At 44.5% G+C, this 20,292-nt stretch overlaps 1 protein-coding gene across 1 annotated transcript in view; it reads left to right on the top strand.

Moving 5' to 3' along the window:
• The window catches only part of LOC116517946 (multidrug resistance-associated protein 9-like), a 72,556-nt gene extending 53,047 nt beyond the window's left edge, over nt 1-19,509 (top strand). Inside the window, exons 23-32 of the mRNA XM_032231139.1 lie at nt 1,098-1,324; nt 2,508-2,645; nt 4,261-4,447; nt 6,555-6,644; nt 8,271-8,460; nt 9,574-9,733; nt 10,826-10,904; nt 12,433-12,546; nt 16,680-16,844; nt 19,444-19,509. Coding sequence (XP_032087030.1) covers nt 1,098-1,324; nt 2,508-2,645; nt 4,261-4,447; nt 6,555-6,644; nt 8,271-8,460; nt 9,574-9,733; nt 10,826-10,904; nt 12,433-12,546; nt 16,680-16,844; nt 19,444-19,509 — 1,416 coding nt within the window. The remainder of the gene's footprint in view (nt 1-1,097; nt 1,325-2,507; nt 2,646-4,260; nt 4,448-6,554; nt 6,645-8,270; nt 8,461-9,573; nt 9,734-10,825; nt 10,905-12,432; nt 12,547-16,679; nt 16,845-19,443) is intronic.
• The last annotated feature ends 783 nt before the right edge of the window (nt 19,510-20,292 follow it).

Genomic DNA, 20,292 nt, shown 5'->3' with positions numbered 1-20,292 from the left:
TGTTCCAAGTCAATTAAATTCTCTGTTGGATATTGCTTTCCAGCAAAGGATCTGGTTGGAAGGTTTTGTCCAAATTATGGCTGGTTTTGCAGACTGAATTGACAGAGCTCGGCCATCTGTTAAGTGCCTTCCCCTTTCAAGCTACATAAACTTCATCTCCCAGAATTTCTCAACTCACCTAAACATAAGTAAGAATTCTGGGAATTGAAGTCCTCTAACCTGGAGGGTCACCTTCGCCGAGGAAGATTAGCATAAATCGGTGGAGAGCAGATGAATTCTGGTGCCATATTTGACGAGAGCCCAACAACGTTGTTCTATTATTTTGCACTTAGCTAAAACAAATATTGGGGACGCGGTGGCTCAGTGAATAAGAAACTGAGCTTGTCAACCAGAAAGGTCAACAGTTCAGCGGTTCGACTCCCTAGCGTCGCGTAACGGAGTGAGCTCCTGTTACTTGTCCCAGCTTCTGCCAACCAAACAGTTCGAAAGCATGTAAAAATGCAAGTAGAAAAATAGGGACCACCTTTGGTGGGAAGGTAACAGTGTTCCGTGCGCCTTCCGGGATGAGTCATGCCAGCCACATGACCACGGAGACGTCTTCGGACAGCGCTGGCTCTTCGGTTTTGAAACGAAGATGAGCACCGCCCCCTTAGAGTCGGGAACAGCTAGCACCTATGTGCAAGGGGAACCTTTAACATAAAACAGATATTAAGATTCGGCAAAAAAAAACAAAACCGAACCCATTTCTAGCAGAAGACTTTAATTTCTAGCACAATCATTCTTATTGATTCTGAATACTTTCTCTAAGCACTTGTTATTAGAAATGAATCCAGCCGTTCTCTCTTCTTTGCTCCTTCATAAAACAGCCTTTAAAATCTCTTCTAGTCATGGGGGAAAAAAGGAAACAGAAGTCCGTGTTTTGCATTGATGCTAAAGCTTAGATAAAACCAGCCTATTTCTGCCATCTCAAAACTGAGCGCTTACAAAAGGCTTAACTATCATCTCATGGCATTGTTATTGTCATTCTACGTTGTTTGTTGCATATTGTAGTGCTCTCTTCTCCCCCCCAAAAAAACACCTACCCCACTTATCTACAGATCTTGAAGAGTCCAATGAATTTCTTTGATACCAATCCCACCGGCAGAATCATGAACCGTTTCTCTAAGGATATGGACGAAGTGGACACGCGATTGCCGTTTTACCTTGAGAACCTCCTGCTGCAGTTTTTCGGACTCCTGGGCATCTTTACAATTGTCACCATCGTCTTCCCTTACCTCCTCATCAGCATGGCTGTCCTAACGATCATCTTCATTCTGCTCTTCCAGTAAGTGGGGAATGTCCTGCATGGGTGTGGCCAATACATTTTATAAATAGATGATCGACAGCAGCAACACTTAGACTTACACAGTGCTTTAGATCCCCTCTCTAAGCCGTTTACAGAGTCAGCCTATTGCCCCCAACAATCTGGGTCCTTGTTTTAACAATCTCGGAAGGCTGGACGGCTGAGTCAATTTTGAACCGGTGAGAATTGAACTGCTGGCAATGAGCAGAGTCAACCTGTGATACTGCACTTTAACCACTCCACATGATGGATGGATGGGCAATAGCACTTATATTTTTACTGACCTTTTACCCACCTCGGAAGGGTGGAAGACTGAGTCCACCTTAAGCCTGGTGAGATTCGAACTGCCAAATTGCAGGCAGCCGGCAGTCAACAGAAGTGGCCTGCAGTACTTCATTCTAACCACTACACCACTAGGGCTCTTAGGTAATTTTTCCCCTAAAGCCATCACTCTGCTGAACATCTAATTCCCACAGTACTATCTTAGGTCTATTGACCCCTTGTTCTATGTCTGTAGTATTATCCTCCTCCTTCCTACCTTCTCTGCTACCCCCTCTGATATCATTATTATGATTATAATGATGATGTTGTTTTGCATGTACCCTAAGAGCTTCTGCACCGGAGGCACATTCCTTTTGTGTCTAATCACACTTGGCCAAATAAAGTATTCTAATTCTAAAGTATTTTAATTCCAAAGTATTCTAATTCCAAAGTATTCTAATTCTAAACCTTGAGCCTGGTGAGATTCGAACTGCCAAATTGCAGGGAACTGGCCATCAGCAGAAGTAGCCTGCAGTACTGCACTCTAACCACTGTGCCACCATGGCTCATATGATCAGATGACAGATAGATAGATAGATGGATAGATGGATAGATGGATAGATGGATAGATGGATAGATGGATAGATGGATAGATGGATGGATGGATGGATGGATGGATGGATAGATGGATAGATGGATAGATGGATAGATGGATGATGGATGATGGATGATGGATGATGGATGATGGATGATAGATGATAGATGATTGATAGATGATAGATGATAGATAGATAGATAGACAGACAGACAGACAGACAGACAGATAGATAGACAGACAGACAGACAGACAGACAGACAGAGTGGGGCATATGACGGTGGACAACATACCTGCATTCCATCACAGTATTTTTCAGAACACCATCCAAGATCTCAAACGAATTGAGAACCTCAGCAGATCTCTGTGGCTCTGCTTGATCACCTCTTCAATCCAAGGTCTTAGTACGATCCGTGCCTTCAACAAGACAGAAGACTACATAAATCGGTAAGTTTCCTTATGCCTGGGTCCTTATCACGCTGTTGCTCCCCCCCCGCTTTTTTCCCCACTATCCGTCTCTCCACTCTTAAGGGTGGCTGTTTGACTATTTTCCACCTGAGCACGGCTCTTGTACCTGCCGGGAAATTGATGAAGCCACTCCGCTATTGTGCTACCTAAGTGGGCGATATCCAGGGGTTTCCCATTTGCAGGAAATGCTGAGCTGCGGGGAAGCTCTCTGATTGCCCTATGGATGCTCAGGATTGTCTCTTAAGTGCAGCCGTATACGACCCCCACGAGAGCACTTTATATTCCTTTTGCAACCCTTAAACTATTCATAAGATCCGGTTTCTAAAGCAACAGAATTCAACATTTGAGTCGGCGTCCCTTTTTCTGGCTGAATCTGAGGCTCGCTGGAAAAGTCTCCAACCAGTAACTCAACGGGAGGATAGGGCGCCTTTTCCAAGCCAGTAGAATGGAGGGCTTCGGGTTCTGTTCCCACTATGCAACTTATAGCTTCTTCTAGGGTCATCCAACCATTGTTGGCCACTTATACAAAGAGAGCAAATCCCACTCCCTTCTAGCATTGATGATGTTACCTAGTTTGGTAGTGAAACATCTGTGAGACAGTGACGTGCTGTCAGGGGAGGCACAGCCTCACCACTGTCAATCATGAAAACGAAAAAAAAAATGTAAACGGGAAAAGGCGAGTGTTGAGGTTAGGCTAGCTAGCTGCTGCCACACCGTGAATCACTGCCTGTTTAAAAAAGCCTCTAAAAAGCGCCCTCTACTACGAGGCAGGAGAACTGCATGCCTCATCTAGTCTGACTTTCTAGGCACCCGAGCAGAGTTAAGTGAGGGTTAAAAGCCTAAAAAATCCCGAGGTAGTTGAGGCACGCAGTTCTCCTGCCTCATAGTAGAGGGCGCAATTTTTTAGAGGCTTCCACTCTGTCATTCTGTTTAAAGCTGCAGCGTCGCGCTCACTCTTCCTCCTCCCTTTCTCCGTTTCTGAAGCCCCCACCCCAGGGGTGGGTTGCTAATCTGGTTCGGTTGGAACGGGGCCGGCGGCGTCCTCGTGCACGCGCGCAGTTCACGCATGCGTCTCAGCGCCTGCGCGATGCTCCAGCTGCTCGCAGAGAATCGCACAGGCGCTGTATGTGCCATGCGCTTGCGTGGAAGCGCAGAAGCCTTCAAAGACCGGTAAGGAGCACGGGCGGGCGGGTGGGCCCTTCGCCGTTCCCGGAAGTTACTTACTTCTGGGTTCGCCGACCAACCAGTTCGCGGGGACTGCCGTGAACCGGCTGAAACCCACCCCTGCCCCACCCCCACCCCACGCTCCCTCTTTTCCTTCAAATTTCCTTTTTTTCTTTTTTCTTTAATAAATGCAATGCTCAGGCATTCTCTCCTCTCCTGCTGCGAGCACAGGCGGGCGAAAGAAAGTGCTTTAGTCAGTGGGGTGTCGGGGGAGAGGACTGCCTCACCAGCCATAAACCTCACCGCACGTCACTGCAGTGAGAAAACCACCAAGCTCAGAGAGCACCCACGTCCAACCCTGAGCTACACATTTTGGCTTCTATCAATCCAAGGCAACTACTGAACAACTCATTCTTACTTTCGTTTTCAGTTTTAGGATCTTGAATAATGAAAACTCAAACCATTTCCTCATGTTTAACTATGCGCTGCGATGGTTTGCATTGAGGACAGATATTCTCATGAACTTCATGACCTTGATTGTAGCCCTGTGTGTGGTCCTCAGCCATTCTTCCATCAGTACTGCAGAAAAAGGCTTGGCTCTATCTTATTCTCTCCAGGTAAAAACTCGGTGGGCGGGATCTTTAAGTAACTCACCCTTCATTTCCAAGTGGATCTTGACTGGCCTGACATTAATAGCATAAAAAAGAACGAGCTTACAACGTGGGAATGGATATGGTCAAGCGCCTGGGAAATCAGGACATTCAGGCAGTTCAGAAGCTTTGTTGCAAGCTTAAGTTCTCTACAAGAATCTTGTCAAGTGATCATTAAGGGAAAGGCATGGGAGTTAAGAATAGCAAGGAATTCAAGGAGGGCCGGACTCAGATCTCTTGTGGGCCTGAAATGACTCAAGACTTATGATGCATTTCACCCTCGGGCTCAGCCTAGTCATCTCCTACATCAATCTCTCTCATCTTCCAACAAATTGAGGAAAATGAGAATATACAGACACAAAAGCACAGATACACAGAGAGAGAGAGAGAGAGAGGGAGGGAGGGAGAGAGAGAGAGAGAGAGAGAGAGAGAGAGAGTGATCTGTAACTGCAGGTTGTCCTTGAGTTACAACCACAATTGGGATCAGAAGTTCCATTGCTAAGTGATGCAGTGATTGTGAGTCATGTCCGATTCTTTTTGTCACAGTTGTTAAGCAAATACAGCTTCCCTTATTGTTAGAAATTCTGTTTATATATAGCACCACAGAGCACACAAAGAGCACAGTCACCATGTGCTTTACTGCTCAACTGTTTTACTATAACAGGAAACTCTACTTAAAACAAAAGAGCATAAAGTACATACCATAGAGGCAAACTTGTGAAGGCTGCCATCTACTGGCTAAATACTACTCTAGTTGTCACATAGAAATACTTACATCAATGAGTTCCAACACTTAAGGACTTTGCTTGTCACAAGGCACCTGGAAAGGTCCCAAGTAGCAGTCATGTGACCCTCAGGAGGCTACAACCTTTATAAACACCTGCCAATTGCCGAGCATATGAATCGTAGTCATGAGGATTATGGGGACTATGTCACTCACTTAGCAAATGTCTCAGTTAGCAACAGAAATGTTGGGTTCAATTATGGTCATAAGTCAAGGACTACCTGTGTACCTCCTTCCAGAATGAATGGACCTGAAATGATTTTTTTTAAAAAAAACTTTCAGGAGAAGGAACTGGCCTTGTATTTTTGTATTAAACTTCGAAGCAAATACCTAGACATGGAATATTTCCATCCCAAGCTCATCTCGTTTTTCGAATGCAGAGTCCCCAAAGCGGATTGTTAAAAACATCCACGGAGCAAAAACTCCATATGGTGGGTCTCAAGATACCAATTAAAAATAACACACACACACACACACAAACACACAGACACAAACACACAAAACAAAAAAGCAAACTCCTGCAAGTCTGACGTATCTGCCCTCTGGTAGAAACATCTATCACTTTACTATCCTCCTGTGAGTTTTGGAAACTTTTATCTCTTCTTTGGGGCAACCTGCTTTGTCCTTTGATCTCGTGACTTCATTCTGTCCTGGCTCAAGAGTTTTGAGACGACATATGAATGATGCTCAAAAATGCAAATGGACTAAGCAAAAAGATCTGCTGTTTCTTTTAAGGTATTTTGCTTGCATGAATCCAACTTTTTTTTCTCCAGAGGGTAAGTCATCTCTGTACAAAGTTTTGTTGAAACTGCTCTAGGCGTTCCAGAGTTATGCTGGAACGCGCACACATACACACACCATTTTCAGGCCCTTTTTCCAGCTGTTTTCAGGCCTTTTTCAGGCTGATTTTGGCCAGAAAAAAGGCCTGAAAATGGCTCGAAAAACTGCTTACCCAGCTTCTCTTCCTCTTGCAGCCAGCTTTCCCAGTCTATCTTGATGCCCCCTCACCCCACTCTCTCACACACACACGGAGGTTGGATCTTTCTTTCCTCCTGCACCCCCCACCATAGACCCCTGGATTCTCTCCTCAACCATGCCTGAACCATATAGGTACCACCCACACAAGTGACATAGAGTTGCCTTGCCCACTCAGTCACATGAACCCCCCCCCCAGCCATGCCCACCCAGTCACGCCCACCCAGCAGAGAACTGGTTGTTAAAAAAATTGGAACCCACCACTGAACGGTAAAGTTTGTTCTCACTTTCCCCATTGTTTTATTCTTTTTTTAGCTAAGTGGACTTCTTCAGGTATGTGTGAGATCGTTCATCGAAGTACAAGCCAGACTTACTTCGGTGGAGCAGATAACTGAATACATTGTGGTAAGAAAGGTTCCCCATCAGAAAAATGAATGCTGAGATTTCCATTTTGTTGTTCACACACTCCAAACCCAAAAAATAATATTTGCAGAAAGCCAGAACACGAAGGCATAAATCGATAGAAGTTGTTGTCGTGGTTGAAATGCTGGTGTAAATATAGTATCGAGTTGGCATTTACTAGTTTACAAATCTAATTTTCCATTCCTTCTTATAACTGAAAGTGACTCAGATGCTATAATTGCACAAAACGTTAGTTTTAAATAATAGATGAAAGAATTGTGGTTTATTTTTTGGGTGTGTGTGTCAGTGGTGGGATTCAGCCTGTTCGCACCGCTTCGGGAGAACCGGTTGTTAAGTTTCTGAGCAGTTTGGTGAACTGGTTGTTGGAAGAAATCATTAGGGCAGAGAATCGGTTGTTAAATTATTCAAATCCCACCACTGATGTGTGTGGTTCTTTTTCATAAATTTATCCCCCCAATTTTATTTATTAAAATGCCTCTTGGAACAATGCCATAAATAACAACAATTTGTATGAGTTTCACTTGAGCTTCAAATTATGGAAATGTTCAAGTTCCGGAAATTCCATTCTCTAACTAAAGTTGCTAAGATACCCTAACAGGAAGTAGCAATAACCTTGAGAAACAGAAAGAAAAAGGCCCAAATAAGAAATTGGTCAAACAAAATAAATTTGAGTTGAAAGCAGAAGTGTAAATTAAAAAGGCACCTCATTCACATTTGCAATACAGGCAGTCCTCGACTTACGACCACAACTGAGCTCAAAATGTATGTTGCTAAGTGAAACATTTGTCAAGTGAGTGTTGCCCCAGGTTACATCTTGTCTTGCGACCGTTGTCAAGTGAATCACTGCAGTTGATAACATTAGTAGCCAGGTTGTTAAGTGGATCTGGCTTCCCCATTAGCGCTGCTCACCAGAAGGTTGCCAAACAAGGTTGATCACATGACCCCGGGACACTCCAACCGTCATAAATACGGGTCAGTTCCCAAGCATCTGAATTTGGATCAGGTGACCATGGGGATGCTGCAATGGTCATAACAGTGTTGGGATTCAGCCAGTTCGCACCTATTCGGGAGAACCGGTTGGTAACTTTCTAAGAGAACCGGTTTTGGGAAGAAATCTTTTGTTTTTCCCCACTTTACAGGGCTAATCCTGTAAGGAAGGCAGGAAGGGAACATTCTGGTGTTGTTTCTAGCTTAATATTAATTGCCCTGCTTACAGAAACTGCCTCTCCAGTTAACCCTTATTACATTGTAACAGATAAGGTAAAATGCCCATCAATGTGAGTAATGTTGAATTAGCCACACCCACACGGTCACATGACCACTAAGCTCCGCCTACCCACCTGGCCATTAGGACAGAGAACCGGTTGTTAAATTATTTGAATCCCACCACTGGGTCATAACTATGAAAAACGGTCGTAAGTCACACTTTTCAGTGCGGTAGGAACTTTGAACGGTCCCTAAACAGAGTGTTGTAAGTTAAGGACTACCTGTATTTTGTTATGGTACCCTGATAATAAAAGTAGCATTCGCGTTTATAACTTTGGTTCTGGTCTCCCCCAAATGGCTGACAGATAGGGATTCCAGATGCTCTTTCTTTGTTTCCTTCAGAAATGCACTCCTGAGGGATCAGAGATCTCTCCAGGGATCACCCCTCCTCCAGGCTGGCCCGATCAGGGAGAAATCATTTTTAAGAACTATCAGATGAAATACCGAGAAAATAGTCCCATTGTACTCCATGACATCAACATTCATATTCATGCTAAAGAAAAAATTGGGATCATTGGACGGACAGGTTCAGGTATAACCTACTCAGTCGATTGCTTTCTATGTTGTACAGATAATGGAATGCCTGTTTCTTTATGATTTACTCAGACATGGGAATAAATGGGGAGGCATTGTAAAGACCAAGAAAGTGAACGCATAACCTTTTGATCTGACTGGTGAAGGCTTTACATTCTACTGAACAATTTTTTTTAAAAAGCAATTTTGTCAGTTCTTACCTTCACCAAAAAAAAAAAAAGGTATAGCATCCTTTGATTTGGTATGTGAGAATGACCTTGGGAGACAGGAAGAAGAGCCAAGAGATTACCGTATTTTTCGGAGTATAAAACGCAGTGGAATAAAAAATGCAGCAAGATTTTGAAGAGGCAAATTACAAAAAACAAAGTTTTTGCGCTCTGCAGACCTCCCAAAAACAGTCCGTTTTTCACAAAAACAGTCTGTTTTTCACAAAAACGGGCCCATTTTTTGTCAAAAAGGGCATGCATAGCCTTTAAGAGGCTTGTAGGATGTTCCTGGGGGCTGCCCCCCCGAAATGAGCAAAAAACAGCCCATTTTTTGCAAAAATAGAAACAATTTCATGCATAGCCTTTAGGAGATTTGTAGAGTGCTCCTGGGGGCCAGTTTTTCACTCATTTTTGCCCTCCCCAGCCCCCAAGGAGCACTCTGGAAGCCTCCTAAAGGCTATGCATGGCCATTTTTGCAAAGGGGGGCGAGGTTTCGGGAGGCCAAAAATGCTGTATTCAGTATATAAGACACACTCAGATTTTCACTTTCTTTTTTGGGGGGAAAAGGTGTGTCTTATACTCCAAAAAATACAGTAAGTAATTTTATGTACTATGCTTAGGTCAGACTGAAGGGGGCATAGTTCTAAGTTTTCTAAGCCCAAAATTTCAAGTCTGGTGGCATAAGGTATTCTGTTGTGAGCAGAGGAGTGGAGGACTCTTCCTGTGAAATATCTCTGGACTCGCTCGATTATATTAATGCCCGATATGCAGTTTTATTCTAGATTTCCATAAAAAATATTTCTTGGCCCTTGGATGTTGGCATCCTTGGCCTGGCATTTTTCTTTTTAAATGATGGAAAAGCTCATTTAAAAAGAACCCATGTTGGCATTGTTCAAATCCTGCAGGAAAGTCTTCTTTAGGGGCTGCTCTGTTTCGGCTCGTGGAACCAACATCTGGCACAATCATCATTGATGGCATCGATTACTGCAATATTAGCCTGGAATCTTTACGTTCAAAGCTGTCCATCATTCCGCAAGATCCTGTTCTGTTTGTAGGTACAATAAGGTAGCTGTTGCAATTATCCATTAGCTTTTCCTGCCATTTTTTTTTGGGGGGGGGGGGTTGTCGTGGTGGCTCAGTAATTAAGACACTGGCCTTCTCCATTGGAAAACTGGCAACTCAAGTTTGAGACCCAGAACCACCGCACAGGGTAAGCTCCCGTCCTCCCTCCAGCTCCCTTGAGAGCTTGCAAATGCAAGTAGATAAATAGGCACCACTTTGGTAGGGAGGAAAAGTGCCCTGGGATATCATACTGATCACAGGTACCACAGAAATGCCTAGCAGAGTAAAATCCACAGGGATTCCTTTACCTTTACTTTTCATGCCAAAGCGTAACCAGAACACTAATGGTAGTTTCCAAGCCCTCTTCTCAAGTGGAATCTAAAGGATTGACTATCTGTGGGTTACAATCTGGGAGTAACTAGAGAGACAGGTTGTAAATAATGACCCTGTGTGATTCAGTAGATTTTTTTTTTTAAGACAACGCAATTATTTGCACCAAAGCGCCTCTTAACTGACTGGCTGCTCTTTCATCCTTTACCTTTAAGTTCCAAACTCTCGGATCCTTTTTATTATAAGTGGCATTTATATTTTCTCTGGATATTTGGGATGACAGAGATTGCCCCAACGTCACTCCATCTTGGCCCTTCCAAGAAAGCAAGGAGAACAGTAAAGGGTACAGAAATAATTTTCCTGGCGGTAGGGTATTATACACGTAGTCTTTGACTTATGACCACAATTGAGTTCAAACTTTCTGTTGCCAAGCAAGGCAGTTGTTAAGTGAGCTTTGCCCTGATTTACGACCTTTCTTGCCAGCATTGTTAAGTGAATCGCTGCAGTTCTCGAGTTAGTACCATGGTTGTTAAGCGAATATGACTTCCCCATTGACTTGGCTTGTCAGAAGATCGCAAAAGTGAGCGATCGGCCTAGAAGGTTCTACTTCTGCGATCTGCCTAGAGAGCTTGACTCCACCTCTCTCCATTTAGTCTGATTTGCAAAATAATCACCTGCACTAGGGCAGCCTACAAATAATGTTGGAGTTGTGTAATCCTTGGAGTGAACAATTTATTATTTTTTGTACTAATTCTTGCTTTGCAGATACAACTTAGATCCTTTTCTTAACCACACTGACGATCAAATTTGGCAAGCTCTGAACCAAACCTTTATGGCGAGCAAGGTATGTGGTTTGTGTTTTTGATAGTGCATATTATTATTTGCTGGTTATTAAAAAAATAAAGACAGCATTTGGAATGAATAGATCTATAGATGAGTAGAGATAGGATAGATAGATAGATAGATAGATAGATAGATAGATAGATAGATAGATAGATAGATAGATAGATAGATAGACAGACAGACAGATAGATAGATAGATAGATAGATAGATGATAGATAGATAGATAGATGATAGATAGATAGATAGATAGATAGATAGATAGATAGATAGATAGATAGATAGATAGGTAGGTAGGTAGGTAGGTAGGTAGGTAGGTAGGTAGGTAGGTAGGTAGGTAGATAGATGATATAGATAATAGATAGATTAGATAGATAGATAGATAGATAGATAGATATAGATAGATAGATAATAGATAGATTAGATAGATAGATAGAGATAGAGAGAGAGAGAGAGAGAGAGATGATAGATAGATAGATAGATAGATAGATAGATAGATAGATAGATAGATAGATAGATAGACAGACAGACACATGATAGAGCTAGAGATAAAGATAGAGAGAGATAGAGAGGTAGATGGATATATATATATATATATATATAGATAGATAGATAGATAGATAGATAGATAGATAGATAGATAGATAGATAGTTGTGTTTTGTGCTGATAAATAAATAAAGGGAGACTAGTATAGATCTATTTCAAGCTATTTAGCTCTCATCAGCTAGCCATACCCTTATTGGGATTTGAACCTGGGCTATATTGCATACTAGGCAAACTTCTTAGCCATTAGGCCACAGGCTCTTATCCGTTATCATTGAAGCCAGGGTGAAAGGTATCTATTAGATTTCTTTTACAACCCCCGGTATGCCCAAATATGGGAGGAAGGTCACACTTCCACTCTCTGTCCTTCAGCTCATCACAAGAGACCATCCAGGCAGAAACCCAATATTTTTACTGTTGTCTTTTTGTTACATTTTGTTGTGTTTTGTGCTGATAAATAAATAAAGGGAGACTAGTATAGATCTATTTCAAGCTATTTAGCTCTCATCAGCTAGCCATACCCTTATTGGGATTTGAACCTGGGCTATATTGCATACTAGGCAAACTTCTTAGCCATTAGGCCACAGGCTCTTATCCGTTATCAGTGAAGCCAGGGTGAAAGGTATCTATTAGATTTCTTTTACAAAACACAACAAAATGTAACAAAAAGACAACAGTAAAAATATTGGGTTTCTGCCTGGATGGTCTCTTGTGACGAGCCGAAGGACAGAGAGTGGAAGTGTGACCTTCCTCCCATATTTGGGCATACCGGGGGTTGTAAAAGAAAGCCTTCCCTCTTCCCTGTCACCCAGCATTTGCGTCACTTATCGCACGCTCCATTTATATCTGCATCACTTTTACCCAACAGAGAAGCACCGGTATAATTGTTAAAACCCATCGCCCAGCTTTCAACTATTGTGAGCATCAAAGAGAACATTTCAGCTGGGTGGCATTTTCCTTTTTTTCCCCTCCCCTTCCTTGCTTTAGATTTCCAAACTACCAGGAAAGCTGGAGGCAGAAGTGATCGAAAACGGGGAAAATTTTTCAGTGGGGGAACGGCAGCTCCTCTGTTTGGCGAGAGCCCTCCTGAGAAACGCAAAAGTGAGTCCTGCAGCGATCTGACATGATTCAGGCTGGTCTTGAATACTTAAGAGTCCCTTAAAGTCAAAAGATTGCTCTGTCTGCATTTCCAGCTATCAATCAATCAATCAGGCTAGAGCTGGAAGCAGGGGTGGGTTCTTGCCAGTTAGATTAGATTAGATTTATTATATTTCTATGCCGCCCTTTTCCCCGAGGGGACTCAGTTCTAACCTCTTCTATAGAAGAGGTTCCACAAATCTACAGTGCCGTTTAGAACCGGTTCCAGCTCCCTCCCCCCGCCCGTCCGCACATCATCAAGATGAAGAATGAGAGAAGGAATTCTGGGAGTTGAAGTCCACAAACTAAAGCTGTCAAGTTTGAACACCCCTGTGGTTTTTTTTCCTAAAGGGTTAGGGGTGCAAGGGTCTTGTAACTTGACAGATTTAAGACTTGCATGCTTCAATTGCCAGAGTTTCTGAGCCAACATTTGGGTTGCTAAGGAAGAGCTTTGTTAAGTGAATTTTACACGTTGGCCACGCCCACCCAGTCACATGGCTGGCAAGCCACTGCCACCCGGTCACATGGCCAGCAAGCCACTCCCACCCAGTCACATGGCTGGCAAGCCACTCCCACCCAGTCACATGGCCAGCAAGCCACTGCCACCCGGTCACATGGCCGGCAAGCCACTCCCACCCAGTCAAATGGCCAGCAAGCCACTCCCACATAGCAGGCCACACCTGCAGAAGAGGTTCTGAAAAAAATTGAAACCCACCACTGGCTGGAAGTCTTCTAGTCCAACCCTCTGCTGAAGCAGGAGATTCTATACCCGTGATGGCGAACCTTTTCGGCACTGGGTGCCCAAACCGGAATGCATGTGAATGTGGTATGTGCCAGAGCACTGGAAACACGAAAACAAGCTGGCCAGTGTACACATGCCTGCTTTTGGGTGGGTTTTTGGGCTGTTTTCAGGCCATTTTTCTGCTGTTTTTGGGCCAGAAACAGCCTGAAAATGGCAAACAATGGCCTCTTTTTGGGCGTTTTTCAGGCCATTTTCCAGTGCTCTGGCACTTGCAAAGACCAGCTGGCCTCCGAGTATGTGCGTGCTGGAAACCAGAAGAGAGCTGGCGATGGTGCGCATGCCCACACGCATGCCATAGGTTCACCATTATGGTCCTATGCCATCTCAGACATGTGGCTGTCCCATCTCTTCAGGGGTAGGTTCCTACCGGTGTTGGTACCGGTTCGCTTCGCACACGCATGTGCACAGTTCACTGTAAATTGTTCTGCGCATATGTGAAGAGCGTGAAAAACTAATAAAAAACATGCTGGCACTGGCAGTGGAGATCAGGGAACTGGTTTGGGGGCATGGCCAGCCTGTGTTGCTTCCGATTCTGCGACCCAGGCCAAATTACCACTAACCAGTTCACCCAAACTGGTGTGAACCAGTAGAAACTCATCTCCAAATTCTTCTTAAAAACATCCAGTGTTGAAGCACCCCCAACTCCTGAAGGCAAGCCTCACTGTTGCGAAGTTTCTCCATAATCCCCGGTTGCTTCTCTCCTTGATTAGTTTCCATCCATTAGTTTCTTGCCTTGCCTTCCGGTGCTTTGGAAAATAAGTGGGCGCCCCTCTTCTTTGTGACAGCCTCTCAAATATTGGAATACTGCTATCATGTCATCCCTAGTTCTTCTTTTCTGCAGACTGGCCATACCCAATTCCTGGAACCATTCTTGCAGTTCGAACACTATCATAATTATTATTTTTTTTTAAAAAAAAATATCTGGGCACGCAGAACATTCCTGCCACCGTTCCAACCAATTCTGGTTTATCCAAAAACAACTTGTCTCCAGAAGTTGCAAATGCTCTAGTGCTGGAAGCTTTTAAGAAAACATGGGAAAATAGGACCGTGGATTATTTGGAATATGGGTGATATATAGTCTATATCTCTATCTCTATCTCTATCTCTATCTCTATCTCTATCTCTATCATCTCTATCTCTATCTCTATCTCTATCTCTATCTCTATCTCTATCTCTATCTCTATCTCTATCTCTATCTCTATCTCTATCTCTATCTCTATCTCTATCTCTATCTATCTATCTATCTATATCTATATCTATATCTATATCTATATCTATATCTATATCTATATCTATATCTATATCTATATCTATATCTATATCTATATCTATATCTATATCTATATCTATATCTATATCTATATCTATCTATCTATATCTCTATATCTCTATCTCTATCTCTATCGCTATCTATCTATCTATCTATCTATCTATCTATCTATCTCTATCTCTATCTCTATCTCTATATCTATATCTATCTCTCTCTCTCTCTCTCTCTCTCTCTCTCTATATATATATATATATATATATATATATATATATATATATATATATATATATATATATAGTCAAAATAACATTCCTTTCTCAGAAAGTCCAAGTCCCTGCCCAGAACCCACATGTCCATCCCATGCCCCAATCAAGCCCCGTCCCAGCTGGAGATGCCTCCCAGTCACACCCCTCCAGGTGCAGGGCAAGATGTCCTTGAGTCTCCGAGAAAGGAATGTTGTTATGATTGTATATGTATCTCCAATACTCCATATAATCCCCCCCCCTCCCATTCCCCCACAGGAAGGCCAAATGCAAAAGATGGCTTACAGGCCTGACAGAGATTGGATAACCCTTTGTCCGAAGTGATGTAGCGTATCCTGCCTAAGCAGGGGGCTGGACTAGAAGACCTCCAAGGTCCCTTCCAATTCTGTTATTCTATTCTATCCAAGAAGCCCAGCTCTGCTCCCTAGGGCTGCTATTCTGTACGAAAAAAGGAAGATGGTGCTATTGTTTAAAGGTCCAGCTGGCTCTGTCAGCATACAAACCGTCAACGCTACCTGATCCTGTTAATAAGGAATCTAAATATTTGTTCGGTTAAATAGGCTCCAAGGGACAACTGGCTTTTACTCGGTATCTCGGCTTGGCATCCTGCTTTCTGTTCCAAAAATATCTATTCTGGCATTTCACTGCCTGCCTCGCCGAAAAGCCCTTATGGGTTTCTCTCAAAATCCATAAAACATCGTCCGGTGTAAATGTGCAAATCTACATCATTACAAGCAGTCCTCGACTTAACGACAGTTCACTGAGTGACCGTCCAAGGTCACAAGGCCACTGAAAAAAGTGACTTCTAACCGTTTTACACAATTACGACCTTTGCGGCATCTCCAGGGTGATCCAAATTGAGACACTTGGCAACTGGTTTATACTTACGATGGTTGGAGCGTTCCAGGATCACGTGATCCCCTATTGCGACCGTCTGATAAGCAAAGTTGATGGGGAAGCCGGACTCACTTAACAACCGGGTTACGAACTCCTCAACTGGAGTGGTTCGCTTCACAACAGAGGCAAGAAAACGTCATAAAAGGGGGCAACACTCACTGAACAGTCGGATTCTCGTCTCACTATTCAGTCAGAGCTGAAGAAGCTTCTTGGTTGAGAAGCAAAACATCTTCAAAGAAAAAAAAAACCCAGAAAGTCCAGTTGCCTCCCAAAAAAGCACCTTTGGGACAACCATGACCTGGATGACAGAGAATCTTTAAAAGTCTCACTTAACAACGGAAACGTTGGGCTCAGTTGTGGTTGCAGGTCGAGGACTACCTGTACTTAAATCTTGATGAAGGATCTTACAACTGCCTGCCCAGAGGAACGTTCATACCATCAGAGGTGGTATTCAGCCGGTTCTGACTGGTTCTGGCAAACCGGTAGCAGAAATTTTGAGTAGTTTGGAGAACCAGCAAATGCCACCTCTGGCTGGCCCCGCCCCTATCTATTCTCTGCCTCCCGAGTCCCAGCTGATCGGCTGGGTCTATTTTTGTTGCCCTGCACTGGAGAACGGAGCTGGAAAGCAGGTTAGTAGGGTGGGAGGGAATGGGAATTTTGTAGTATCCTTCCTCTGCCACACCCACCAAGCCATATCATGCCCACCAAGCCACACCCACAGAACCGGTAGAGCCGAGGTGGCGCAGTGGTTAGGGTTAGGGGATTCTGGGAGTTGAAGTCCACAGGACTTAAAGTCGCCAAGGTTGACAAACAGTGCTTTAGAGAGAAATAAGACCGTTGCCCAATGTTTGAATTTTCCCCGCAGATTATCCTTCTCGACGAAGCCACCGCTTCCATTGATTCCGAGACAGATGCGCAGGTCCAGAGGGCCAACCAAGAAGCATTAGTAAACTGTACAGTTTTGACGATAGCGCATCGCTTAAACACCATTCAAGAGTGCGACCGTATTTTAGTGATGGATAAAGGCAAGGTATTGAACCGGAGGAGGGGGTGAGAGGAAATCCACAGAAGAGTCAGTCCTTCAAGTACTAACGGACGTACTGAATATGGGGATTGTTTTCCGAAAGGAATTCTTTTTGGGTTCCTTTTTAAAAATACGAATGCATTTTGCGGAAACGGGAAAATTATTATTTTCTCTTAAGTAAACAATATAGGAGAAACTGTGAAGTGCATTTGATTCACAGCCAACACCCCGGTAAGCACCCAAATAATATTAGGGGGGAAAAACAAACCATGAACTAAAACAATCTTAATATGAATTAAAGAGATGGAAAGCCAGCACTGATGAGGTTATCTAGGTGGGTAATGAAACGTCTGCAAGAAAATAACCAAGCTCGGAGAGCACCAAAAACCTCACAGTCATCCCCCCTCCTCCTCCTCCTCCTCCTCCTCCTCCTCCTCCTCCTCCCTCTCCCCACAATGCCCACTCTTTCTAGCTCTGATAATGTTACATAGTTGGGTAATGAAACATCTGCAAGAAAATAACCAAGCTCAGAGAGCACCAAGAACCTCACAGTCGTTCCTCCTCCTCCTCCTCCTCCTCCTCCTCCTCCTCCTCCTCCTCCTCCTCCTCCTCCTCCTCCCTCTCCCCACAAAGCCCACTCCTTCTAGCACTGATAATGTTACATAGTTGGGTAATGAAACGTCTGCAAGTAAACAACCAAGCTCAGAGAGCACCAAGAACCTCACAGTCTTCCTCCTCCTCCTCCTCCTCCCTCTCCCCACAAAGCCCACTTTTTCTAGCACTGATAATGTTACATAGTTGGGTAATGAAACATCTGCAAGTAAACAACCAAGCTCAGAGAGCACCAAGAACCTCACAGTCTTCCTCCTCCTCCTCCTCCTCCTCCTCCTCCTCCTCCTCCTCCTCTTCCTCCCTCTCCCCACAAAGCCCACTCTTTCTAGCACTGATAATGTTACATAGTTGGGTAATGAAACGTTTGCAAGAAAACAACCAAGCTCAGAGAGCACCAAGAATCTCACAGTCGTCCCTCCTCCTCCTCCTCCTCCTCCTCCTCCTCCTCCTCCTCCTCCTCCTCCTCCTCCTCCTCCTCCTCTTCCTCCCTCTCCCCACAAAGCCCACTCCTTCTAGCACTGATAATGTTACATAGTTGGGTAATGAAACATCTGCAAGTAAACAACCAAGCTCAGAGAGCACCAAGAACCTCACAGTCTTCCTCCTCCTCCTCCTCCTCCTCCTCCTCCTCCTCCTCCTCCTCCTCTTCCTCCCTCTCCCCACAAAGCCCACTCTTTCTAGCACTGATAATGTTACATAGTTGGGTAATGAAACGTTTGCAAGAAAACAACCAAGCTCAGAGAGCACCAAGAATCTCACAGTCATCCCTCCTCCTCCTCCTCCTCCTCCTCCTCCCTCTCCCCACAAAGCCCACTCCTTCTAGCACTGATAATGTTACATAGTTGGGTAATGAAACGTCTGCAAGTAAACAACCAAGCTCAGAGAGCACCAAGAACCTCACAGTCTTCCTCCTCCTCCTCCTCCTCCTCCTCTTCCTCCCTCTCCCTACAAAGCCCACTCCTTCTAGCACTGATAATGTTACATAGTTGGGTAATGAAACATCTGCAAGTAAACAACCAAGCTCAGAGAGCACCAAGAACCTCACAGTCTTCCTCCTCCTCCTCCTCCTCCTCCTCCTCCTCCTCCTCCTCCTCCTCCTCCTCCTCCTCCTCTTCCTCCCTCTCCCCACAAAGCCCACTCTTTCTAGCACTGATAATGTTACATAGTTGGGTAATGAAACGTTTGCAAGAAAACAACCAAGCTCAGAGAGCACCAAGAATCTCACAGTCGTCCCTCCTCCTCCTCCTCCCTCTCCCCACAAAGCCCACTCCTTCTAGCACTGATAATGTTACATAGTTGGGTAATGAAACGTCTGCAAGTAAACAACCAAGCTCAGAGAGCACCAAGAACCTCACAGTCTTCCTCCTCCTCCTCCTCCTCCTCCTCCTCCTCCTCCTCCTCCTCCTCCTCCTCCTCCTCCTCCCTCTCCCCACAAAGCCCACTCTTTCTAGCACTGATAATGTTACATAATTGGGTAATGAAACGTTTGCAAGAAAGCAACCAAGCTCAGAGAGCACCAAGAATCTCACAGTCATCCCTCCTCCTCCTCCTCCTCCTCCTCCTCCTCCTCCTCCTCCTCCTCCTCCTCCTCCTCCTCCCCCCTCTCCCCACAAAGCCCACTCTTTCCAGCGCTGATAATGTTACATAGTTAGGTAATGAAACATCTGCAAGAAAACAACCAAGCCCAGAGGGCACCGAGGACCCCAGAGAGTTGGGCATCTATGGCAGATAGGACATATTCCCAATCACGACCCCTATTTAAAAACGTGTCTTGCAAAAATAGAGACCCCAGGGGAAACCAAATCCATAATTAAGCCCCCGAAGAAGTCCACTGTTTTCTCTTAATCAAGCCCTTCTGGTTGCTTCCCCCTCTCACCCTTATTCTCCTCCCCCAAGACAACTTTTAGGTGGTAAGAAAGGTCTGCTGCTTCATACTTGACATTTGCTAATGCATCTGACATTTGTTATATTTTCTATTCCTGATTATTTTCAGGTGGTTACCTTTGGCAAGCCGAACAAGATATTAAAACATCCCAGTTTTCATTTGCCCGACTCTTAGCTGTGGCCAGGAACGCCCCCCCCCCACTCCGTTGGAGGAAGGCAAAAACATCCTCATCCTCATCCGCTCTTTCTAGGCGGACTTTGGAGCAAGAAAGCACCGCAGGGAGGAGGGCAAGTGAATGGGGAATTCATGCTTAACTCACTCAGCCTGCCGACAGATGTTGTAACCTTTCCCCCATTGATTCCCCCTTCGTTTTGGCGAGGGCCGAAGCCGGCATGAAGCCGGCAATTAAAACACAGAACTCGATGAGGAAAACGGGAAGAAAGCACCGTGAGCTGTGTTCCAATCGACCGCTTTCATCTTGTGTTCGGCGTCTCGAAAATAAAAACCGCCGCCGTTTCATGTGCAGAGGAAAAAAAATGCTTCGCGGGTAAATTGAACTCCAGATCGGTGGGGTGGGGGGAGATGGAAACCTGAACCTGGGAACATTGGCAGTCCGTTAAACTTGGATATATTCCAGTCAGAGGTGGGTTCCTACCAGTTTGGACCGGTTCGGCTGAATAGGTAGTAACTCGGCCAGATACATGCCTGAACCGGTTGTATGCTCGGGGCCGCCATCTTGCTTTTCTATTCTGCGCATGCACAGAACAATCTTCATTTTAAAAAATGTATTTTTTTTCATTTTCTAATGTTGCGCGCATGCGCAGACCTTATTAGGTGCAAATGCGCCCTGCGTGTGGAATATTTTTTTTGGTGCGCCAAACCAGTAGTAATGCCAGCAGGACCCCCCCCCCCCCGATTCTAGCACAGGTAGCCTTCGAACATGCGACCACCATTGAG

The sequence above is a fragment of the Thamnophis elegans genome, chromosome 14, assembly GCF_009769535.1.
Source record: "Thamnophis elegans isolate rThaEle1 chromosome 14, rThaEle1.pri, whole genome shotgun sequence".
In the NCBI taxonomy this organism is placed as follows: domain Eukaryota; kingdom Metazoa; phylum Chordata; class Lepidosauria; order Squamata; family Colubridae; genus Thamnophis; species Thamnophis elegans.
Note: the sequence above shows the minus strand (reverse complement) of the source record. Positions and strands in the feature narration are given on the sequence as shown.